The 20,000-nt window shown below is 45.8% G+C and overlaps 1 protein-coding gene across 1 annotated transcript in view; it reads right to left on the minus strand.

Moving 5' to 3' along the window:
* trpc5a (transient receptor potential cation channel, subfamily C, member 5a) overlaps positions 1-20,000 on the minus strand; it is a gene marked incomplete at both ends in the record, with an annotated part of 72,208 nt that overhangs the window by 38,850 nt on the left and 13,358 nt on the right. The window contains 4 exon segments of the mRNA XM_083789584.1: positions 11,073-11,282; positions 17,647-17,784; positions 18,743-18,805; positions 19,010-19,126. Coding sequence (XP_083645710.1) covers positions 11,073-11,282; positions 17,647-17,784; positions 18,743-18,805; positions 19,010-19,126 — 528 coding nt within the window.

A 20,000-nucleotide genomic window follows, 5' to 3' on the forward strand; every position in this document is an offset into this window, starting at 1 on the left:
GAGGAGCATGGATGAAGGGACAGAGAGTGGGAAGGGGGGGCAGAGGAGAGCATGGATGAAGGGACAGACAGTGGGAAGGGGGGGCAGAGGAGAGCATGGATGAAGGGACAGACAGTGGGAAGGGGGGGCAGAGGAGAGCATGGATGAAGGGACAGACAGTGGGAAGGGGGGGGCAGAGGAGAGCATGGATGAAGGGACAGACAGTGGGAAGGGGGGGCAGAGGAGAGCATGGATGAAGGGACAGAGAGTGGGAAGGGGGGGCAGAGGAGAGCATGGATGAAGGGACAGAGAGTGGGAAGGGGGGGCAGAGGAGAGCATGGATGAAGGGACAGAGAGTGGGAAGGGGGGGCAGAGGAGAGCATGGATGAAGGGACAGAAAGTGGGAAGGGGGGGCAGAGGAGAGCATGGATGAAGGGACAGAGAGTGGGAAGGGGGGGCAGAGGAGAGCATGGATGAAGGGACAGAGAGTGGGAAGGGGGGGCAGAGGAGAGCATGGATGAAGGGACAGAAAGTGGGAAGGGGGGGCAGAGGAGAGCATGGATGAAGGGACAGAAAGTGGGAAGGGGGGGCAGAGGAGAGCATGGATGAAGGGACAGAAAGTGGGAAGGGGGGGCAGAGGAGAGCATGGATGAAGGGACAGAGAGTGGGAAGGGGGGGCAGAGGAGAGCATGGATGAAGGGACAGAAAGTGGGAAGGGGGGGCAGAGGAGAGCATGGATGAAGGGACAGAGAGTGGGAAGGGGGGGCAGAGGAGAGCATGGATGAAGGGACAGAAAGTGGGAAGGGGGGGCAGAGGAGAGCATGGATGAAGGGACAGAGAGTGGGAAGGGGGGGCAGAGGAGAGCATGGATGAAGGGACAGAAAGTGGGAAGGGGGGGCAGAGGAGAGCATGGATGAAGGGACAGAAAGTGGGAAGGGGGGGCAGAGGAGAGCATGGATGAAGGGACAGAAAGTGGGAAGGGGGGGCAGAGGAGAGCATGGATGAAGGGACAGAGAGTGGGAAGGGGGGGCAGAGGAGAGCATGGATGAAGGGACAGAGAGTGGGAAGGGGGGGCAGAGGAGAGCATGGATGAAGGGACAGAAAGTGGGAAGGGGGGGCAGAGGAGAGCATGGATGAAGGGACAGAAAGTGGGAAGGGGGGGCAGAGGAGAGCATGGATGAAGGGACAGAAAGTGGGAAGGGGGGGCAGAGGAGAGCATGGATGAAGGGACAGAGAGTGGGAAGGGGGGGCAGAGGAGAGCATGGATGAAGGGACAGAAAGTGGGAAGGGGGGGCAGAGGAGAGCATGGATGAAGGGACAGAGAGTGGAGGGCGAGACATCCATTTGGAGAACGTAAAATGAAACCCTTACAGGTCATTTTACTACAGTTACGCTCAAGTCAGAAATCACACCCGTGTGAAGTGAGGGGCGCTCATATCATCTACATCATCATACATCATCTCATTCGGGCCAATCAGAATTTGCGTCCTCACCTTCGTCTTCAATGTTTGTGTTACGCAATGTTTGTGTTTTCACAAGCAGTGGTTTTTGGTCTTTGAGGGGGTTCCAGGTGGTCCCCAGCTAAATGATAACCATATGGACCCTTATCGATCTTTAACCACTTTTAACCATTATTTTAAACTTTAGCTGTTGAAAAAATAGCAGATCTACAAGCCCATATCTACATAGAGTAATAAAAGGATAAGAGACTGAACCGGAGCGACACACATTCTGTGTGCCAATAATAGCAGATCTACAAGCTCACCACACGGTGCGATGCATTGTAAATCTGCTATTTTTTTGAGCAAACGTCCCACCCAGAATAGGGATGCTGGCGTGCCGTGCAGGGGCCTAAACTATTGAAAATTGGAAGCATACCCCAGTAAAGTGAAGTGCTGTACTTAAGCCCTGTGGCATACTGTACACATACCTATATTCTGTCCTTCTATAATCTGTCTTCGCCCCCCCCCTCTCTCTCTACAGTATCTCTATCTGTCATCCTCTTCATCCTCACTGTGTTTGATCACAAACGTTGCCTACAGAGCTCTCTCTCTCTCTCTCTCTCTCTCTCTCTCTCTCTCCCTCTCTCTCTCTCTCTCTCTCTCTCTCTCTCTCTCTCTCGCTGACCTCCTTCGCACCAAAAAAAACTGATGAAAGGAAAGAAAACCAGGAATAGGATTAGAAAATCAATTTGATTTCCTCGTTGTGACTCATGCATTATTCTCTTCTCTCTCTCCTCGCACGCACGCACGCATGCAAGAAACGCACGCACGCACGCATGCAAGAAACGCACGCACGCATGCACGCACATTGTTGTTGTGACCACATGAGAGGTGGAGAGGTGGTGGAGTTAGTTGCTTTATAGCAGTCAGTTTGAGGGTCCAATGGATTTAAGAGGTTTCAGCTCTGTTTTGTATACTACTTTCCATTGGTTCAATATTTTCGAAACAACACACAGTAAAGGGCGTTCAACAGCACTGTGTAGTAGACAAGGGGTATAAAGGCACAATTAAGCTATCGCATCCAGCTATACCACATACAGCATTGGATGACATCTAATGAACATGTGAAGTGATTTCTCTCTCCCATACTGACATCACATGCACAGCATGTAAGTGGAGAAGCCGAACAGTTATAGCCCTGCAGAGGGGTCTGCTGACCTTTTGACCCTCAAGAATGGTCTCAAATGCTGCCCATGTGGCATGTGTGCATAAATATACACACCCTTACAGGAACTGTCCAATTTCCAACCATTGGCCTTCATGTTCATATGTACAAAGAAGTACAATTTATTGACTTTTCCCTACAGACTCAGAGACTCAGTCCCATGGGACACCCTTGTACCATAAAGACTTGATTCCATTTCAGCTGGATAAAGTGTCATCGCCACAGATCACACCCTGACTTTGGATATGTCAAAGGTGGAATGTTCCACTCAGTCACAAAAGCATTCATTCACAATTCCTTATCCATCGACCATGGAAATATGACATTCACTGTACAATAAAAGTAGATTCATACATGTGTACATGTAAATGCAGATTGTGTGTTATGTGAGATCTAAAGCCATGAAAAAGTGCATGCGTACACCCTTTCCCAAAATGAACTTCAAAGAAACTTTGCCACAACAGCAACATGTTGACGACGTCTGGGAATGTCACAAGACATCTCAATGTCTCCATCTTGCAAAGAAAGTGACAACTGAGCCATGCATTGCACAACGAAGAGAACTATATATTGAGGAGGCAGAACGAAGACAAACTAGGATAGTGGGATAGTGGGGAGTCCAGAAGACCGGATGGAGGGAGAGACCAAGGAGCCAGAAGGATGAGATGGGTCTTGGCCACATCGCTACACAGACCAGCTCCCGACGCTCTGACCTGAGCGTCCCAGGCAGTCCCAGGCGATCCCAGGCACTACATCGACCAGCTCAGGGGTTATAGCCAGACCAGCAATCGAACCCCTGCCGCTGCCACGCAACCTCTCTCCCTCAGAAGACAGACGAACCCCAGTCTGCCTCTCTCTCAAAGCTCAACAAACCAACGCTCAGGAAAGTGATGCATTTACATCAAGTTTCTAAGTTCATGGCAAAGAACATTACCTATCATATAGATATTTCATTATCATTTGATTTGTTTCTTCAATTCTATTTGAACCTGCATTAACCCTTGTTTAAGAATTCATTTGATTATTGTTCTACTAAGTTTGTCTATTAGCTTAGGTGTGAAAATAAAAGAAGAAAAAAAACCGATATGTATAATACAATGATATTAACACAGTAAATACTATATGTGATATACTAATAATACTACCAATATAATGTCATTATCAGTAGGAATGCTACCAAACTACTGTATATAGCCCTAGGGGTTATTGCCCCTAGGGCTCCATCACCGCTAAACCCCTTCTTTGCCTTTTTTTTTTACTATTTTGCTAAACATTTTTGAATAGTTAAAATGGCCCGTCTACAAGCTCACAACGTGTCAATGTAGAGGCTAGGATAAGGGGGTTTAGCCTTAGCGGTGATGAAAATTGAGTCCTGTAGGTGTAACATGGTCCTCCACAGTACAGGGACCTGCCACGGGCCACGGTGACATTTCTCAAAGTGGAGCACAAGCTACAATACCTATAGCGGCCTATTGAGAAATACCTGCATCCTTATGTCACCCCCCCCCCCCCCCCCCCCCCAACCCTACACACATTGACACAAAGCCTTCTAGCAACAGTTTTCAAACAATGCATTATGAATTAACCCATTCTGACCGGTTGGCATCATGTCGTGCTTTAGCTATTGAAAAATAGCAGATCTACAAGCTCATATCGCGCCACCGAGTGGCGCGATACGAGCTTGTAGGTCTGCTATTTTTGAAAAAAATCGAAGAACGACTGACATTTTTAGAATCTGATCTCAGGTCAGAATGGGTTCATCAGACCAGCGTGTGTCCAGTGGAAACCTCGTATGAATCTGATCTCAGGTCAGAATGGGTTAATGTTGCTTATACACACACACGCATGCCTTCAATAGCCTAGTGTGAGAGCGTGCAGGCTGCACACGTGAGCATTACATCCACATCACTCAAGCACATAATTCATCAGCCATATATATATATTTTGTAAACTTCCCCACACTAAACTAATTTCCCCCGGGCAGCTTTGAACAAAATGTGAGAGACAGAAATGGAAGGAGACAGTGAAAGAGAGAGAACCAGACAGCGAGACACGGAAACGAGACAGACAGAGAGAGGCGATACAAAGAGAGAGGAAGCGAGTAGGAGGAGGGCATAGTCAGAGACACTGCAGACAGAAAGCACAACGAGGTGGCTGGTGTCATGGTGGCGGCCGTCAGCTCTACTCTCCCCTTGGCACGGTGCTTGGCTTGGCATCAGTGGCTGGCATGGGTCAGAGAGAGGCTTTCTGTCAGGCAGCTGGAACTAGAGACAAGCAAACTGACACTGGTGGGAGCCAACCCAGGGCTGACACCTACGTAGACGCACTGCGGTGCGACAGCTGACACCTACGTAGACGCACTGCGGTGCGACAGCTACACTACCAACACCGTATGGAGCTCAAGACCCCGATGCTATAAATACAAGACAAATGACAGCTCATGAAATGTAAGCAACCTATAGTCATGACCCCATACTCTGAAACGCCGCCCAGGAACGCCGCCAGCCAATCGTGTAGTAGTAGCGACTAGCGAGCTAGTCATGATTTTCTGCCTCCCATCAGCTATGATGACACACGCACCACGGAAGGGGCTGCTTTCACCCAACACCCATAGGCCCTTTCTGAAACCAGTCCCTTGACTTGAAGTGCTCTCGGGAGGTTCCCTCGTCAGGAAGTGCCCCTCCAGCTGAATCAAGTACCCTTGATTAGGGTGCTGGGTTTAAAAAACTGTTTTGAAATACACTCGCCCTCCTTGTGCAGAAACAGGAAACAGACACCATTCGTTGCCATGGTTACCATCATGCAATTGTGTTACCTGTTATTTTGTTTGTACAGTTATATTGCATTGCATCGTGTATTGTGTGACATGGATTTCATTAATATGGAAAAAGGAAATACAGCGTGACTGTCAAAAATGATACATCCATGGTGTTTATAAATCATTGTTAAAAGTTGTTTTGTTTCTGTGGTTTCATTTATAGTTTTTCACGGTGGGGTAAATAAAGAGCCCTTGTGAACATCAGTTGGAGCGTTGCCTATTCTGCATCAGATGAAGATTGTTTAGGAGGAGTTTATTTATCAATTATTTGTGGTGGTACTTACATTTGTAGGTCGCAGTTTCCATGCGGACAGAAAGCAGGGCTGCACAAGGCAATCGAGTCTAGATCGGCACAGACTCGCTCTTGAGGGCTTTATAAGCCACTTCCACTCAAGGCTGCTTGGTTTCGGACGACACTTAATATGGCGCAGCCTCGCGTGAACGCGCATATCGAGGGCAAGTGTGTAGGGCGAGTGGCGAGGAGCTGGTTTCAGAAAGGGGGATACGCACACACACCGCAGCGGGTGCCGTGTCATTAGTCAGAAGGTTCATTGTTCCGAAATTACTATCCCTATCTCTAACCCTAACCTAAACCTAACCGCAAGCACGGGAGCAGTGCATGTTCGGACTAACGGGACTTCGGATCTATGGGCAGTTTCCCCGCAGCGGAGCGCGGCTAATGCTATGAGCTAACTGGAGAGCAGGAAGGATGCACAACAGAGACAGCATTTGTTTCACCTGACAAATATGACTATGTAATATTTCTTGTTTTTGATACATTCTATGCTCAGGACTCACTTAAACAACAGCATCCATAATGTAGAAGTGTAGATAGTGGGGAACATTGGCCGAATGCGTTGTGAGCTTGTAGATTGGCTATTTTTGGCTAAGAAATGACCAAAGCAGAGCCAAGTCAGCCAACACGGGTCCAGTTCATGAAGTCCAGAGGGGTTAAGTGGTTCATGTGACCATGTGATCAGTCACCTGCTATCTATGAACTACAATCAGCTTAGATGTTTGGGATCAATAAGATCTGTGTCCATGTGTGAATTCAGAGTGCCCTACATTTATCAGCTTCTAAACAGCATTCCCATGCATCCATCTCCCCAAGTAATTATTTAATATAATGAAATGAATAATGTATGACTTTATTTCGTTGGAATATAAGCAAAGCAGACAAACATCAAGTGTTTTTCTTCCAGATGGGATGTCGCTAGAGACGTAGCCCATCTATCACATATCAGTATATATATCCATCCGTCGTTGGTCATTATCTATATCGGCAAATAAAACTGACATTAACCGATGGCAGTAGCCGATATTCATCGGTTGTCGATAAGCATACATGTTGGTGTGATGGTTATCTGAACATTTATTTCTTGTATTGAAGATGTATTTGTTTCCTCCGGCACAAAAGGAGGAAATAAAAACAACAAAAAACTAAATAAACATCTGTCAGTATCAGTATCGGCTATCGGCTAAATAGTTATATTAAACCTCGGTTTTTCAACAAGAATGTCCATATGGGTTCCATTTGTACACTCTCAGGGTTATAGGGGTCCTTGAAATAAAATAAGTTTGAGAACCATGCACTGCACACTAAATGGAACCATGCACTGCACACTAAATGGAACCATGCACTGCACACTAAATGGAACATCGGTGACACCTGTGAAGGAAGTATAGGGAGGCGGCCTGGACGAAAAACTACGTCTGGGGTGTTGACAGGACTGACCTTTAGACAGTATAGTTCAACTAATCAGGTATTCTACAGGCAGGAGTGTAAGTTTTAAATATAAAACAAACAGAGGCAGGAGTGTCGCTGTCAGAGTGACCGTGTTTGCTCAAGGGCACGCTGGCTCCTCTCTCTCTCTCTCTGTCTCTCTGTCTCTCTCTCTCTCTCTCTCTGTCTCTCTCTCTCTCTCTCTCTCTTCTCTCTATCCCTGCGAAACATTGATTTCACAGTTCTGTTCTCCGCTGAACCACCTTTCTCTGCCTACCCCTAAAGTATATTAATAGAGACGGCACTGGATTCCTCCTCCCATCCAGTTGCTCAAAAGCGCATGAGGCGATTTCACTCCTCCTTCCGGGTATAGGAACAGAGTGCATTCTGGGGATGGATTGCCCCAATAACATGAACGTGCTGGCCGTTGACTATCATTGCGCCGTTTGCGCACGTTCACGTATGAAACATTGGTTCACGTGTGTCATGGGCCCAATGACGTGAACGTGGGCAATGATAGTCATCGGACCAGCGCTGCAATGACAAATTCGGCCACTATGTCCATTTCCTTCCTATTTAACCCATTCTGACCTGAGATCAGATTCTAAAAATGTCAGTCGTTCTTTCGATTTTTCAAAAATAGCAGACCTACAAGCTCGTATCGCGCCACTCGGTGGCGCGATACGAGCTTGTAGATCTGCTATTTTTCAATAGCTAAAGCATAACATGATGCTGACACCAAAATGGGTGCCCGGTCAGAATGGGTTAATATATACTCTAAGGGCCTACCCCCTCACCCATCTCTCTCTCTCTCTCTCTCTCTCTACCTCTCACACACACACACTACAGGTTTCTGAAGATCAGCTCTCTAAAGTAGACCCCTGTGGCAACTGCAGTGTGTGTGTGTGTGTGTGTGTGTGTGTGTGTGTGCGTGCGTGTGTGCGTGCATGCATGCGTGCGTGTGTGTGTGTGTGTGTGGTGTTCGCAACAGTCAAGCAAGAGAGGATATTATCTTCTGTGTGCATGACGGTTCTAACAAGCAACTCAGTCAAACTCCAGTATATCATTATTGTCACCAGCTTCATTAACTGCTGGCATTTAAGCCGGCAATTACTGGTTCGGGCCTTTTTTTATGACAACGGGCTGAAAATGAAGGAAAGTGAAGTTTAAGTATCTCGGGGTCTTGTTCACGAGTGAGGGGTGGACGGAGAAGGAGATCAGCCGGGGAATCGGAGCGGCAGGGGCGGTCAATGAGAGGTCAGTATGTCTGTCTCACACACACACACACACACACACACACACACACACACACACACACACACACACACACACACACACACACACACACACACACACACACACACACACTCCGTAGACAGATGGAGAGACATCTGGCCACAGGAGCAAAAGGGAAGTGACTTCAGGCTCCCTGGGCGCCATGACAACTACAGATGTTGACAAACATCCGATGCCAACTGTGTGTGTGCGTGCGCGAGCGTGTGTGTGTGTGTGTGACAGACAGACAGACAGACGCATACAGGTTCAAACATTCGAACTGGTGCACTGCAGCATAGGAGTGCAATAGGGAATGTGTGTGCATACGTGCGTGCGTGCGCGCAAGCATTTCTGCTGCAGCGAATTACAATTCCTAGTGAGGAGCTAAGGGTGTTGTGGAGTGCAACTCAGGCTGCAGACTGCAGATAGCTGGAGTCACAATACAACTGGCTGCAGATTCATGTATGTCTGAGAGCAGAGCAGAGCAGAGCAGAGCAGAGCAGAGCAGAACAGAGCAGAGCAGAACAGAGCAGAGCAGAGCAGAGCAGAACACAGCAGAGCAGAGCATCGTTAGGCTATATTACTTAAATGCACAAAAGTATTCTGCCTGTTTTTTTTCCTGCACATTTTCCAGCCAGAGACCAACCATGGCAACCAACCAAACATAGGATCATTTATTAAAGTGTTGATTTTCCTGTCGATCTGAATATTAATTCAGCCTAACCCTCTAAACCAGAATATATTCACGACTGAGCTGTCATCGTTTCCTGATGAATTGAAAATGGAGAACCCTGAAGTATAGTGCTTTCTCTTAAAGGAAATTTCCCTGCTTCCCACCCTTTAAACAACATTAAAGTGAGGGGCGCTCCTGTCATCGTACAAATTTACGTCATATTTGGCATATTTGACCCAATTTCTACTTTCATTGTCAATGGCAAATATTGAGATGTGTGGGGACAAAAGCTGTTGTTGTCCTGAGACGTCCCCTCATCATTCACTAAACTCACCCCACACAGCTACTGCTGTTGTCCTGAGACGTCCCCTTATCATTCACTAAACTCACCCCACACAGCTACTGCTGTTGTCCTGAGACGTCCCCTTATCATTCACTAAACTCACCCCACACAGCTACTGCTGTTGTCCTGAGACGTCCCCTTATCATTCACTAAACTCACCCCACACAGCTACTGCTGTTGTCCTGAGACGTCCCCTTATCATTCACTAAACTCACCCCACACAGCTACTGCTGTTGTCCTGAGACGTCCCCTTATCATTCACTAAACTCACCCCACACAGCTACTGCTGTTGTCCTGAGACGTCCCCTTATCATTCACTAAACTCACCCCACACAGCTACTGCTGTTGTCCTGAAACATCCCCTTATCGTTCACTAAACTCACCCCACAGAGCTGTCAGTTTTTTTGGACTACTGAATCTGACAGTGTACTACTGAATCGTTTACTTTTTACCGTGTGTGTGTGTGTGCGCTCGTGTGCAGTGTGTGTATGTGCGCACGCATGCGTGTATGGAGGCATTTGATAGTCAATTTAAGGCAGCCACCTTTTTCAGCACACTCATCATGCACACACACACACACACACACACACACACACACACACTCACACACACACACCCACACCCACACACAATATCGACCGGTCGTCAACCCTCGCCACGAGGGGCCTGACACTATCCGAGGCAGCTGGTTCTTGCCAGCCAGTGGGATTATGATAATACACAGGCTACTCCAAACACATCAGGCACGATTACATAGATTACATAGACGGTTTGAACATGGAAGGCACGTTGTCGCGGGGACATAACAAGTAAAAGCCCTTTGTGGTAGTCCTTGTTGATTTTCCTCACTGAGTGCGGCAAAACAGCTTTTTGGCACAGAGAAAGGAGTCCCACCGTATGGAAGCATAAGACCCCACAAAATGAGATGCAGGCACGCACGTGCGCACACACGCACGCACACACACACACACACACACACACACACACACACACACACACACACACACACACACACACACACACACAACCTTGCATTACTGTACTCGTGAGGACAGCAACATTTTAGGACAGCTATATGTTGTGAATTCCGTCTTAAACCGTTTTCCCAAACCGCATTAGGGCTGTCCCCGACTAAGGATTTGTATAGATACACTATACAGCTGTGAGTGAGTAGCCTAAATATGTCAGGCTTCTCGGGCCGTTTCTGGACTTTACCAAACGGTAATCTGCTGGATGTTAAAAGTTCAGTTTTTTTTTGGTGCAATTGGGATTGTGATTGAGGGTCACAATCCCTTTAATCCTACAAGAGAGTCAAAGACATACGATTAGTCACACACGTTACCTCAGGGGAATTTGTTCTCCGCATTTGACCCATCTCTTGGAGCGGTGAGCTCGGGAATCAGTACCGGTAGTTGATTTGACCCCCAATCCAACCCATTGATATGCTGAGTGCCAAGCAGGGAGGCATTGGGTCTTTGGTAATGACCCGGCCAGGGATCGAACCCCCGACCTCCCAGTTTCAAAGGCGGACACTCGAACCACAAGGCCACTGTCTGGTCAGAGTGTGTCCAGTCAGTGGTAAATCCATCCTTACCTCCTTCTGGTGGTACTTGATGGCCAGTTTGAGCTTGGCCAGGTCGTGACACTGCCGCGGGTCCAGCTCCTCGCTCTGGTCCGCGGTGTCGCGGTGGTTCAGGATGGTCTCCAGCTCTCTGGAGCTCCGCGCCTGGTCCAGCAGGTCCTTGGCGAACAGCTTGCACTGCTGGGAGAGCTCCTCGTACTCCTGGCGGAACTCGTTCTCCACCTGCAATGCGTGGGAGGGAACCATGAAAGTGTTGTTGTTTTTGACAGCAGCATTTATTTTTCTTTAGTTTTAGGTATAGGTTCAGCCCAGAGAGTGCTGAGAGATCAAACACGCGCACGTCAATCTAATATTACCTAAAAATAAAGAGACAGCAGAATTCCATTTCATTAGACCTCTGAATGATAGATGAACAAACACAAACACACGACAAAGACATGCGGCACAACAAGTGCGATGTGTGAGTCCATTTGTCTTGCCTAAATGATGCACACATGGGCGTGGTGACATTTTGGGTTCTTCAGCTCAGAAACGTTTGCATTCACGCTGTCCCACGGCGGTGGTTTCATCAACATGATGAACAATGCTGCTGGTGTCACAGAGAGTTTCACCGCAAGTGTTCCATTGTCCTCATTCGTCTTATCGACCGTCACACTCACTTTTCATTTCCCGCTGGTTTAGGTATTTGGTTCACAGCGTGTCACTTTGTGTCGTGCTGCGAGGTTGTAAATGGTGCATTTATATAGCGCCTTTATCCAAGGCGCAGGGCTCCAGACTAACTTTTTCACAGGTAGCACTGGTGCCACCTACCTTTTCATTTGGTAGCGCCACCAGAAATTAGGTAGCACCATTTTTTTCTTTGTATAGCGTGGTATTATTACATGATCTTATCGTGCCCCCACATGGGGCGCCATTTATTTTTGTAGTGGTTTCCACCATTAAAGGTTTGAATCATAAACCCCCCCTACAAAGGTCACTGTGTGAAAAACAGCAACCTACCTGGTTATACTTCAAAACACTGTAGATGGTTTGAACCCAACAGTTTAAGGTTTTGTGTTGAAAATTAAATGCAGTCCAAACCTTTGGGATTAATAAAGTGACAATTTGTACAATATCCCATTACGATTATCCAAATTAATTCCTTATTATAATATTTTTACATTTTGGAAAAAATCTTTTGCAATGTGAAATGCCACCGAATTCTTAATCCTTTTCCTTGTCTTCATGGGCCAAGTTGGCCAACTTGTGAAAGCTGCATACTTTTATTGTGAAGGCAAAAGTTTTAAAATGCTCTCAGAGCCTGCATATCTCCGCGTGCTGAAAATAGCTGATCTACAAGCTCACAACATGTCGCGGACGCGACGCGTTGTGAGCTTGTAGATCAGCCATTTTCAGCACACACTTTGTACGACGAAGAATAAATCAGGCATCAGTGCTCTTCACTCACTGGGAGGGAGATTAATGTATTTTGTTGGCCGATCATCATGTATGGACACAGGCTACCTCCTCGATGCAAACATAACAAGCTTTGGAAGCTATTTTTCGTGGCACATTATATGTTTAATCAAACAACAAGTTTACCTCCTCACTTATTGTTTGGGTCGGGAGCTTACAGTCTATGGTCGGGAGTCGGCTGTCTGTGTAGATCATGACTGATCATCATGCAGTTAGATATGCGCGCTGCGCTCCAGTGAAATTGTACAGCTGAGAAAGATTAGTTAATTTGTGTCGGATAAACTGCGTTCAGACCTGAATATATATTCGCCTCGGTTCGTCCAGTTTGTACCGCGGCAGGTCGCGCTGCGCCTGTTTGCGCAATTATCGTCTTTGCATTGACTTTGCAGGCAGGCAGAGAGAGAGAGAAAGAGAGGGGATTCGATTGAGCCAAAAGAAAGTAATACTTTATTATCGCACTACTAATAGCCGCCCGGCGCCCGTGCCTCAGTGTTGAGACGGAGTAAAAATAAATAAATAAACGGATCGTTTTTCTTTCTTTTTTCCGCACATTTCCAAGTATCACCGGTGCGACCTCATTAAATTTTAAGTATCACCATAAGAAATTAAGTCGCATATGCGACCTAATAGGTCGCACGCTGGAGCCCTGCCAAGGCGCGTTACAGAGATTGTACATTACATTCACCCATTCACACACACATTCATACACCGATGGCAGCGGAAACCATGCAAGGCACCAACTAGCACATCGGGAGCAATTAGGGGTTCAGTGTCTTGCTCAAGGACGCTTCGACAGTAACTCTGGGGGAGCCCGGGTTCGAACTGGCAACCTTACGGTTACCATCCAGGCACTCTACCCCTGAGCCACCGCCGCCCAAGGTTGTACATCTGCTATTTTTGTTAAATTGTTTCAACAATGTTGAATAATTCTGATAATTTTCTGTACCCATTTACTGACAACATTGATTCAGTCTGTATCCATCGCCCATTATTTTGAAGGCCCCGAAACTTCACTCCAACATTAACCGGAAGCTAATGGCTAATGTGGCTATACCGGCTTTTTACAAGTCATCAGAAGCGTTAATATTGTAACCACGAGGTAGCAACTATTTAGTCATGAGCTCCTAACATCGACATTCTGCTCACACAACTCAATCTGAGAACAATGGGTTTTAATGGCGGTGGATGAGATGGAATCATTTAATTGACGGACCACAGTGGATATCAGAGAGACCGTTCCGAATTAATAAAAACCTATGAGTTAACACAAATCTTCTCTTCTGGGGGGTCCCTGGTAAAACCTTTTCAGATGTGGGTCCACGGCCAAATGTGATGCCATGGCGGCAAGACTAACTGTTCAGGAGAGGAGAAAACTGATTTCTTTTTTTAATCCAAAATGTGTTAATAGCACAGGCAGACTCTTCACATAATAGAGCATGTCTGAAATAAATGCTGAAATCGTTCTGTAAATATGAAATAAATAGCAGAAGTGCTTTCAAGCCTGTTTTCTCAATCAAGACATTACTCTATAAGCCATATCTCTAAAACCAATAACCAATAAATTCATTTTGAAGCTATGATTCCCTGCTTTCATAATGACTTAGCCTCGGTTAGAAATGGTCACAAATACATATACAGTATTTTAGGGGATCCTTCACATAAAGTGTGAGAAGAGAACCACTGGATTTGCCGGGAAAATATACTTTTCGGGACTACCGTGTACACAAGTATTAGTCTATGTTTTATTCTAAATGAGGTCGATTCTTCACCGCGCATAAAAAGGCATCATTCTGTATGAATGAGGTATCTTTTTTTTGAGAGAGAGAGAAATATTTAGCGGCATTCGTTTTTGTTTTTTTTCATCATTTCCCCGGCATGTAAAGACCTTTTGCGCAGATGATTGCCGGTTGGAGGAAAAAGATTAGATCTTATATAACCATTTTATTCAAAGTGCAGACACTGCGTCACCGTTTCCATTTAACCTGGTCCTATTGTCGCAATTTTTGGCATGGCATTATTATAGGCAATCATTTCCACTTCATTTCATTTACTTTCTGAAAATAGAAAATTGGTCGGCTATTTTTAAATAGACAAAATATAAAGTGGTTTAATTATCCATTAAAACCAGGAAAGCTCCCATATGTCATTTTAGATTTATGAAATGATTACACTTTAGATGTACAAAAATAGCAGATGTACAATATTTCACAGCATTTTACTTTGTCACACGAAGCTGTGAGAACTATACTGATCATTGAAGGCATAATTATGTAAAATCGGCCTCTCAGGTCTTAAAATGTCTTAAATAAATCCTCTGTCAAGCCCAAGAGGATTCAATTCAAAGCAGTTTGCATTTCAATGTCTTGTATTGTGGAAAAAACTTTTGACAGTATCCCCTCCAAAAGAAAAGAGGACGTTATGTCTCCAATAATATTTTATTCTGTGCTTTTGACAGCAAAGTGAAACTACAAATACACTTGTATTCGTAGCAGAGGCAGATGAGACACGTACTTTCCCCCAAAACAACACAACAACAGGATGAGCTTGGTGAAGATTAACCCGTTCTGACCTGAGATCAGATTCATACGAGGTTTCCGCTGGACACACACACTGGTCTGATTGACCCATTCTGACCTGAGATCAGATTCTAAAAAATGTCAGTCGTTCTTCGATTTTTCAAAAAATAGCAGACCTACAAGCTCGTATCGCGCCACTCGGTGGCGCGATACGAGCTTGTAGATCTGCTATTTTTAAATAGCTAAAGCATAACATGCTGACACCAAAATGGGTGCCCGTTCAGAATGGATTAATGGCTCTCTTCAACTTGAAATGCCACAGAATTACATTAGACCAGACATATATGCTTGCACATCACTAAATGTTTGATGTACAGCTTAGACATTTACACAGACGACTGCACTGCATCACTGCTTCTGCTGTTGGAATAGCAGTGTTGGAATAGCAGTGCTAGTATTAGTACTAATAGTATTAGTTACTAATAGTTGTAGTAACCGTCAGAGTTGTTTTCCGATGCCACCAGTATCGTCAAAGTTGCCTAAAATACTGGTATACTTGGCGGGTGTGCCAGTTCCATACCATGACATTTATCACGTGATGATGTATTATTATAAAGCAGTGGTTTTCAAACCTTTTCATATAAAGGCCCATTATTTACTCGTCATTTGACCCAAGGACCACCATTTGACCCAAGGACCACCATTTGACCCACGGACCACCATTTGACCCAAGGATCACCATTTGACCCACGGACCACCATTTGACCCACGGACCACCATTTGACCCAAGGACCACCATTTGACCCACGGACCACCATTTGACCCAAGGATCACCATTTGACCCACGGACCACCATTTGACCCAAGGACCACCATTTGACCCAAGGACCACCATTCGACCCACGGACCACCATTTGACCCAAGGACCACCATTTGACCCACGGACCACCATTTGACCCACGGACCACCATTTGACCCAAGGACCACCATTTGACCCACGGACCACCATTTGACCCAAGGATCACCATTTGACCCACGGACCACCATTTGACCCACGGACCACCATTTGACCCAAGGACCACCATTTGACCCACGGGCACGGACCACCATTTGACCCACGGACCACCATTTGACCCACGGACCACCATTTGAATGAGTCGCTGAATAAGATCTTGTCCACGATTCCATGCTGCTGTAAATTGATGTGGCACAATAGGAGAGCTGCATGCAGAGATGCATAGCTCCGGCCTCAGCCGATCTGCAAGCCTACAACGCGTCGCGGATGGAACGTGCAACGTGGTGTAGGCTTGTAGATCAAAGCTGAGTTCCTTGCGCGTCTAGGATAAAAAGGGAAGAAAATAAATAAATAGCATGGGGTCTGTGCGCCTATAGGAACCGATAGGCAGAAACTAAATTGATTAAACCCATTCTGACCGGGCACCCATTTTGGTGTCGGCATCATGTTATGCTTTAGCTATTGAAAATCTACAAGCTCCTAGCGCGCCACCGAGTGGCGCGCTAGGAGCTTGTAGGTCTGCTATTTTTGAAAAATCGAAGAACGACTGACATTTTTTTAGAATCTGATCTCAGGTCAGAATGGGTCAATCAGACCAATGTGTGTCCAGTGGAAACCTCGTATGAATCTGATCTCAGGTCAGAATGGGTTAATTTGTGTGGGTACCCGGTAACCCAGCATGCTGTTCAGTACCCATCCCTAGTAGTAGTAGATACACTTTTTTCGTTTCCGATCCGATACCACGATTTCTGTGTTAGCCGATACCGAATACCGATACCAGAGAATAATATTTATCCCATTCTGACCTGAGATCAGATTCATACGAGGTTTCCGCCGGACACACACTGGTCTGATGAACCCATTCTGACCTGAGATCAGATTCTAAAAATGTCAGTCGCTCTTCGATTTTTCAAAAATAGCAGACCTACAAGCTCGTATCGCGCCACTCGGTGGCGTGATATGAGCTTGTAGATCTGCTATTTTTAAATAGCTGAAGCATAACATGATGCTGACACCAAAATGGGTGCCCGGTCAGAATGGGTTATAATACAAAAGTAAAAAAAATCTTATTTTGAAGTCTACCGTCCGGGAATAGTGTTTATAGCTATCTAGATATATATCTGGTGTTGTGTTTATAGCAGACTCCTCACTCAAATGTGCACTTGCAGTTTGGGCAACTCCAAAGCAAACTCCACATGCCCCAACATTTTATGTACCTGCCATAGTTTCAACCCCTTAAGGCTCATACATAGTCTGGTTTTACGGTGGTGGGGTGACCACCGAACTACAACATGACGTCACGAGCCGCGGTGAAGAGCAAACCACCGCCACCGCTCCAGCCCTTCTCTCTGTTTTTACTCACCACCGCTCAACGTTATTTCAGCTCCGGTGGTCACCTCACCACCGGAGCGGTGGTCACCTTACCACCGAAAATCCAGACTATGAATAGGCCTTAACTACCCCTGTGTCGGATCTGTGGTTAGACTGGCATATTTGCCGATACCGATATGAACCGATATGACCAAATAAGGGCAGATCTGATACTTTTCCGATACCATTACAGTATCGGGGACATCTCTAGTAGTAGTAGTAAGTAGTACCTTGCTGAGTTCTTTGAGTTCCCAGCCCAGTCTAAAAGCAGTGAGGATCGGGTCTTCACTGGACAGCGCGATGAGCGAAGGCGACGCCAGAGCCTTGTAGATGTTGAGTCGGGACCGCGAGTGGCGCAGACTGTCCACCTGTGATGAGAGACAGACAAGGACGCAGAGAGACAGACAGACAGACAACGGCCTTAACTCACTGGAGGAAGACAATCTAGTTCAGCAGCTACACTACATGCGACAACATTTTGTGAATGAATGTGTGAACGTAATCAATTGGATTAAAGCAAAAATAACATCTCACGGCTGAAAAATGGTGTCCTAATTAAAAGTGTGATTTGGGAAACTGTGTTGAAAGGATAAGGTAATGATGATGGTTTTAGTATTAATGATCCCAGCTGTTCTACACACTGCCAACCAGGTGAAATCACAGCTTGAGGCTGTCTAACATTTGCTTTTATGAAATATCCCATCAGGCCATTAGGGTTTTATATGGCAGATGCTTCTGCACATATTGATAGTCGCTGCGCAACACGCTTCTATACTGTATATTGAATGCAAATGACTGAAATCAGTCGTGGCGACTGAGAACTTTAATCCATGTGTAATGCAAGTGCTTTGGATAAAAGTGCGCCATTTACCATTTTAGTATAAATCAGCCTTTAATCTGGACAGTATAGGCGGAAAAGATGCACTAATTTTTACAATATTGACAGACGTTATGGTTGTACTGGTTTCGAATGTTGAATTCCGGACTTTTTTACTTATAACAGAGTATGTTTCGACACTATTACTTGAGTTAACCCATTCTGACCGGGCACCCATTTTGGTATTAGCATCATGTTATGCTTTATCTATTGAAAAATAGCAGATCTACAAGCTCATATCGCGCCACCGAGTGGCGCGATACGAGCTTGTAGGTCTGCTATTTTTGAATAATCCGAAGAACGACTGACATTTTTAGAATCTGATCTCAGGTCAGAATGGGTTCGTCAGACCAGTGTGTGTCCGGCGGAAACCTCGCATGAATCTGATCTCAGGTCAGAATGGGTTAAAAATGTGTGTAGTTGTTCCACGCATTGAGTAAAACTCTTACCTCTGAGCTGGACACACACTCCACGCAGTCGCACCTGATCTGGTGCGGTCTGGGAATGGTCACCTGTGCAGCAACAACAACACAAGCTTGAGAAACACATTTCAACCAGGTTTATCGGCCCAGGCTTATGTTTGCAGCGGGGTTCCATTTGCTCTTCTTGGGGATGGGAGGCTTGGGAGCGGAGGATGTTTTTGTTTTTGGGGGGGGGGGGGGGGGGGCACAGTGCGGTGACTGTGGTGACATGATGATGTGTGTAATGAAGGTCACCTTGCGCTGGACGAGCAGTTTGATGATCTCATAGTTGTTGGTGTGAGCAGCGAGCATGATGGGAGTTATGTCTGGCGTGAACTCTGAGAACTGGCTGTCCATCATCAGAGATGGAACCTGGGGGGGAGGGGGAGAGAGAGAGAGAGAGAGAGAGAGAGAGAGAGATTATTATTATTTTAATTCAGAAATACCATTAAAACTACATGGAAACTAAATTAAAACTAAGCTATGATGACTAAAACTAAAGGCTAAATATACTGACAATTCGTCAACAAATAAAAACTAGACAAAAATGTTAGGAAGGGACGTGGAAGTGGATCCAGTATAAGTAAAAGACACAAGTCATTTTACAATTGGTTGCATGCTGAAAATAGCAGATCTACAAGAAAGGAAAGAAAGGAAATAGTCACTACGACGGCATCAAGGCCCGCCAAAATACAATTTAGTCGACTAAATCAACTGTAGATTTAGTCGAATAAAATCGTACGATATTTAGTCGAGTGAAACTAGACTAACACTAAAACATTCCGGGTGACTGAAATGTGACTAAAACCAAACAGAAGCTATTCAAGAGACTTTGACTTTGACTAAAATCAAAAATGTCCTGCCAAAAACAACACTGCCCCTTCCCAATGTTCAGATGGCAGACGTGGTTCTCATGTCAAAGACCCCCCAAATTGACACACGTACGTTAGCCCGCGGACCCCCCCATTTGAAGAGATATGCCAGGGGGACCCCCATAAGAGAAGATGTTTACGGCTCTAGAAGTGATTCTCAACCATTTTCGTTTTCAAGGACCGTTAAGAGTTTGTCATACATTAGGCTACGGACCCCCCCATGTAATGGCATTTATACCTCTAGGACCCCCAATTTATATTGTAAAATCAATGTTAATTTAACCCATTCTGACCTGAGATCAGATTCATACGAGGTTTTCCACTGGACACACACTGGTCTGATGAACCCATTCTGACCTGAGATCAGATTCTAA

This window comes from Protomyctophum parallelum (assembly GCF_964188405.1).
Source record: "Protomyctophum parallelum genome assembly, chromosome: 18".
NCBI classification, from domain to species: Eukaryota; Metazoa; Chordata; class Actinopteri; order Myctophiformes; family Myctophidae; genus Protomyctophum; species Protomyctophum parallelum.